Source organism: Astatotilapia calliptera, chromosome 14 (assembly GCF_900246225.1).
Source record: "Astatotilapia calliptera chromosome 14, fAstCal1.2, whole genome shotgun sequence".
Lineage (NCBI taxonomy): Eukaryota > Metazoa > Chordata > Actinopteri > Cichliformes > Cichlidae > Astatotilapia > Astatotilapia calliptera.
The window spans coordinates 9609404-9615776 of NC_039315.1; the positions used below are offsets into that span (position 1 = coordinate 9609404).

The window sequence follows — 6373 nt, forward strand, 5'->3', positions numbered from 1 at the left end:
ACATTTAAAACAACTAAACAAAACAATGTAACCTTTTCTTCTCAGGCATTCCAGAATTTAATGACAAACATTATTTTGGTTCAAAATAACACAATAATTACTTCATAAATTGTTATTATCAAACAGTGTCGCTCACAAACAACAACAAATAATCATGATAAAGAATCAGTGAGAGAAGTTGCCTGTTCACTACTTGAATCGTAAGCTCTTTGAGCTGTCAGTGCATTTAATCCAAAACTCAAATGTGCCACAGTGAATTGGAACATTTTGTGTTTCAAAATTTTGTTGTGTAAGAAAATAATCTTCAGTCTACTTTTTAAATACCACTGTAAGTGTAATGATTTACAGGTTGATTCTTCTCACATAAATAGGACTCAAAAGTTCACAAATCTGACCAGGACAAAGTTTAAAAAATGCATATGAATATTCCAACATTTCTGCCCATTTTAAAAATAAGTGTACTCACAGTTCACAAGACTCTAACGAGCTGTGTTAGCCTTTCTAAGTATCTTAAAAATCTTACTTTTAATTTCCTTTGTCCTAAGAAAATACACAAAAGGATTTACAAGAGATGGACCGAGGATGGTGCCAATTGATAAACCTTGGCGTTCTTCAAGAGTTAATACCACACCAAACCTGGTCAAAATAGCATGGATAAAAATGGGACAGTATAAACATATTACACAAATCAGGTGACTCACAAGAGTGCTTCCCATTTTCATTCTGTCATTATTTGATGATAATTTCACAAAAAACAAGATCACACAGTATGAAAGACAAATGAAAACGAATGTGAAAAATAACAGAAAAAATAACCTATTGGCACCTTCATTGAAATATTTCTCTGGGTCAACACAAAGGGTTCGTAATACAGCAGCAGCGTCACAGAAAGTGTACCTAAGCCTCAAGGTGCAGTGAGGGAGAGGGACAACTGTTGCTGGTAAAGGAGCCACAAAACCAGAGGCAACAATCCACAGAATGTATGTAAGTACCATTATACGTGTATTTGTTAAATAACTATGGTACCGAAGAGGATAAATTATAGCTATTAATCGATCAAATGCCATAATTGTTAAAGAAAACATCTCCATTGTTGATCCCAGCTGGAAAACACACATTTGAATTAAACACTCCACATATGATATGGTATTAACACCAGCAAGAAGAACCCCGATCATTGTTGGAGTGGCACTAGAGGTATACAGTATGTCAACAACAGCAAGATTGCAAATCAGAAGATACATTGGTTTATGTAACTGCTTGTCAGAAACAATGAAGAGGATATTGACCAAACTGCCAGTAACAGCTAGTAAATAAGTTATCAGCATAACCACACCAACTGCTACAGGCCTTTTGACTGTGTCAAAGCCACCTATAATAAAATGTGTTAGTTTGGTTGACGCATTCTGTAAAGACATATTAAAGAATATTAAATTACAATAAGTTTCAAATTGGAATTGATAAAGTAAAAAGACAAAAATAAAAGACACCTCTCAAAGCAAAAGGTGGTTAAAGATATTGCAAAGCTTTAGTAGCAGTAGACAGTGGTTAAGAACAAAAAAATAATAACCCAGCTAAACAGACAGTTTGGCTTTGAACACAAAGCACCTGTGCTTTCGCATTTTAAGCCTCACAAGAACCGTACATTCTCACTCTGCACTCCCGTCATCCAGTGACACTGCATTGTGGCATAGACAATTTTCTATTTACATATCCGCAGAGATTCAAATTCAAATTCAAATTTTTTATTTGTCACGTACACAGTCGTACGATATGCAGTGAAATGCTTAGACAACTGCTCGTGACCTAAAGAAGAAGAAGGAAAAAAAAAGGAAAGGGCTATGAATAAGATAGGAAATAAATATGAAAAATTAAAGTGTAAATTTAACTAGGAAGGAATAAAATATAAAAAATTAAGGTTAAAAATGAAATAACTGTACAACACAAATTAGAATGAAGGGTAAATTTAACTGGGAAAGAATATGATAAAGTATATAAATTAAAGTTGAAAATAAAATAACTGTAAAATAACAACAAAATACACAATACACAGTATAGAACTATATAAGAATGTATGAAGAAATATAAATAATTAAATAAATATATATATATATACACACACACACACACACACACACACACACACACACACACACACACACACACACACACAATAACAGCAGCTGTACAAGTATTAACTGGAAATGAAGAATATAGTGACCAGTGTTGTGCAATCCACATTATGTCTTGTGCAGTGTAAATATGCTTAAAGTGATTTAAGTGATAACAATGCCCAGAATGTCCAGTGTGTGTTTAAGAACTATATGTGTGAGTCAGTACTGTGTGGTGGTGTGATTGAGAGACCGTATCGCCTGCGGGAAGAAGTTCCTCCTAAGTCTCTCTGTGTTGGTCTTCAGGGAGCGGAATCGCTTTCCTGACCTCAGCAGAGAGAACAGTCCGTTGTTGGGATGGCTGAGGTCCTTCACGATCTTCCTGGCCTTGGTCCAGCACCGCCTGCTGTAGATTGAGTGCAGGTCAGGGAGCTCAGAGCGGATGGTGGTGGAGCTGGTAGTGGCCACGCAGTCATATGTGTACAGGGAGTACAGCAGGGGGCTCAGAACACACCCCTGGGGGGCTCCAGTGCTGAGAGTGGTGGAGACTGAGACATGTCCGCCCATCCTTACTGCCTGTGGTCTGCCAGTTAGGAAGTTGGAGATCCACTGACACATAGATGAGCTGAGTCCCAGATGCTCCAGCTTGGTGGTGAGTGTGGAGGGAATTATGGTATTAAATGCAGAGCTGTAGTCTATGAAGAGCATTTTAACATAATTCCCCCTTCTAGTGTCCAAGTGAGTGAGTGATGTGTGGAGGAGATGAGAGATGGCATCGTCTGTGGAACGATTTGGATGGTAAGCAAACTGTAGTGGGTCCAGTGTGTCTGGTAGTGAAGAAATGATGAAGTCTCTGACCAGGCGTTCAAAGCACTTCATCACTACTGAGGTGAGTGCTACAGGGCGATAGTCATTGAGAGAAGCAGGGTGGGGTTTCTTCGGGACAGGAACAATGATGGACTCTTTGAAGCATGTGGAGATCACCGACTGAGATAAAGAGATGTTGAATATCTCAGTGAACACAGGAGCTAGCTGGTATGCGCAGTCTCTGAGGATACGACCTGGGATGCCGTCTGGTCCTGCTGCTTTCCTGGTGTTCACTCTCTTGAAGGCTCTCCTAACTTCATGCTCGGAGATGACGAGCACGTTTCCGGTGCTGGCAGTATCTTCCTGTCTGCAGCCGTTAGCGCCGCTAGCACTAGCATTGTTGGAGTCCTTAGCTGCAGCCTCGAAGCGAGCATAGAAAGTGTTCAGCTCGTCTGCCAGAGTCACGGCCGCGTTCGTCATACCGGTCGTTGGTGCTTTATAGTCCGTTATTGTCCTTAGTCCCCGCCATAGGCTCCTAGAGTCACTCAGTTGGAGTTGTGACTCTAGTTTCCTCCCGTAGCGCTGCTTCGCCTCTTTCACCGCCCTCCGCACGTTATATGACGCGGCTTTGTACGGGTCCATGTCCCCCGTCGTGAGTCCCATGTTGTAGGCAGCGGTGCGGGATCTCAGAGCGTCGCGGATGGTTTTATCCACCCACGGCTTCTGGTTGGGAAACGTTGTGATAGTCTTTGTCTCCACGGTATCATCCGCTAGTTTCCCGATGAATCCCACAACCGCTTCCGTAAACACGTTGACATCATCATCGGAGCTGTTTCTGAACATGCCCCAGTCTGCGTCATCGAGTGCGTCCTTTAACGCGGCCACCGATTGATCAGTCCAGCGCGCGATCTTCCTCTGAACCGGAACTTCCTGTTTTAGCCTTTGTTTGTATTTTGGCATGAGGAAGATGGCGGCGTGATCGTATTTGCCAAAAGGAGGGCGGGATTGTGCCTAGTAGCCATCCTTGACCGTAGTGTCGCAGTGGTCCAGTGTCCTTTCACCTCTGGTGGGGCAGGTGATGTGTTGATAAAAGTTCGGCGCTGCACGTTTGAGGTTGGCACTATTAAAGTCTCCCGTCACAATAAGCGCAGCGTCCCGGTGTTGTGTCTGGTGCTGTGTGAGTGCCTCATGCAGCTCGCATAAGGCGGTGACCGTGTCCGCTTGTGGTGGAATATAAACGGCACTTACAATGACCAATGTAAATTCCCGAGGTAGATAAAAAGGACGACACATGATGGACAGTAGTTCCAGATTTGGTGTTCAGGAGCGTGTGAGAGGAACAACGTTCGCACTGTTGCACCAGTTGTTGTTCACCATTAAACACACGCCGCCTCCCCTTGACTTCCCCGAGTCCCGTGTCCTGTCCATATGGTGAACCGAGAAGAACTCGGCCGTCTGGATGGCATGGTCCGGCACCGCTGGGTTCAGCCATGTCTCGGTGAAGCAGAGGAGATTGCAGTCCCGAATGTCTCTCTGGAACTTTATCCTGGCCCTGAGGTCATCAAGCTTGTTCTCCAGTGACTGGACGTTGGCGAGCAGGATGCTAGGCAGAGGTGTGCGGTGTGCACGAGCTCTCAGCCTGTTCCTAACGCCGGCTCGCTTCCCTCTAGGCCGCCGCCGCCGCTTCCCTTTTTTCTCCCTCAAGATCTCACTCGGCCAGCTCGGATCCGGAGTTAAAAACTTCGAATTGTGAGTACATTGTATTCCAATAGAAACAAGAGTGTCACTGTCATAAATAATGTACCCAATGGTGATGATTTTGCCTATTTAGAGACGCTGAAAACTAACTTAAAAAACAAAGACAAAGAAAAAGTGGTCGGAGCAGTCGTGACGGCAGCCGACCTCACCGGCGCCAGATTGCAGAACCATGCTCCCATCCACCCAAGGGTAGGATGAGGATGGCTGGATAGTTTAATTTACTTTTACTTTGGCTCTTTAGAGTTGCTATAACACAGAAGCTATCACCACAAGGAAATTGCACCTTTGAAAATATTAACTTAACTAATGGCAGTTATTAAAACTGACAGTAGATCCATCACGGCTGAAGCAACGACAAAATAACAAATAGTTTTGTACTTGATTAAGATTAACTACATTCTATGTATGATCTATGATCCAAGATGGCGCGGCCACGTCCAGACGCCTTCCTGACCGCGCCGCTCCGACTATCCACTTTTCTTGTTTTTTACTTATTTTTTGCTCTGGTTTACATCCCAAAATCCTCTAGTCTTATAGTATACGACAGCGGATCACTTGTAAACATCGGTGCCAAGGTTGCACATCTAATCTTGGACACTTTTAAACCCGACCCTTCCTGGCCGCCAGAGATTCTACGCGGCGCGGAGAACAACAAAGGACAGGCCGCTCATCCGAGGCGCAGAACAAAGAAGCGCCGGGGAAAACGCACTGGTATTAGGAACAGACTGAGACAGCAGGCGCATCGCGCACCACTGCCCAGTATCCTACTGGCCAATGTACAATCCATGATGAACAAGCTCGATGACCTAAGAGCAAGGGTCACCTTCCAACGTGACATGAGGGACTGCAACATTCTGTGCTTCACGGAGACATGGCTGTCCCCCACCGTGCCGGACCAGGCCGTAACTCCGTCGGATTCATTCTTTGTGCTCCGCGCGGACAGAACGGCAGAGTCGAACAAAACCAAAGGTGGAGGAGTGTGTTTCATGGTAAACAGAAAGTGGTGTGATGCCAGGAGCATTTCTACTCTCTCCAGCGGCTGCTCGCCACATCTGGAGTTCCTGAGCATTAAGTGCCGCCCTTTCTATCTGCCCCGTGAGTTCACCTCAGTCATCACCACGGCGGTCTACATCCCACCCCAAGCGGACACAGGTATGGCTTTGTCCGAATTACATGATGTGCTGAGCTCGCTTCAAAACAAGGACCCGGGCGCAGCCCTCATTGTAGCAGGAGACTTTAACAAAGCGAACCTCAGAAAAGTCATGCCAAACTTTTACCAGCATGTCTCGTGTCCAACTAGAGGGGATCGGATTTTGGATCACTGCTACACGCCATACAAGCAGGGCTACAAAGCTGTCTCACACCCGGCTTTTGGGAAGTCTGACCACAACGCCATCTTCCTCATTCCCCAGTATAAACAAAGCATACGGAGGGAAGACGTGACCACGAAGGAAGTAAAACGGTGGACTGCCCAATCAGAAGCTACGCTACAGGACGCACTCAACGACGTAGACTGGGACATGTTCAGAGCATGCGCAGTCGACATCAACGAGTTTACGGAAGTAGCAGTATGCTTCGTCAATATGCTAGCGGAGAAGATTATCCCCACTGCGAGAGTCACCACATTCCCAAACCAGAAACCGTGGATGGACAGATCGATCCGCACTGCAGTAAACGCCAGGACCGCCTCCTACAAC

At 44.9% G+C, this 6373-nt stretch overlaps 1 protein-coding gene across 1 annotated transcript; it reads right to left on the reverse strand.

Annotated features, from left to right (window-relative positions):
• Positions 1-479: 479 nt before the first annotated feature.
• Positions 480-1418, reverse strand: LOC113036561 (olfactory receptor 2AT4-like). The gene has a single exon (XM_026192978.1). The coding sequence runs from the start codon at positions 1416-1418 to the stop codon at positions 480-482; it is 939 nt and encodes a 312-aa protein (XP_026048763.1).
• Positions 1419-6373: the final 4955 nt, after the last annotated feature.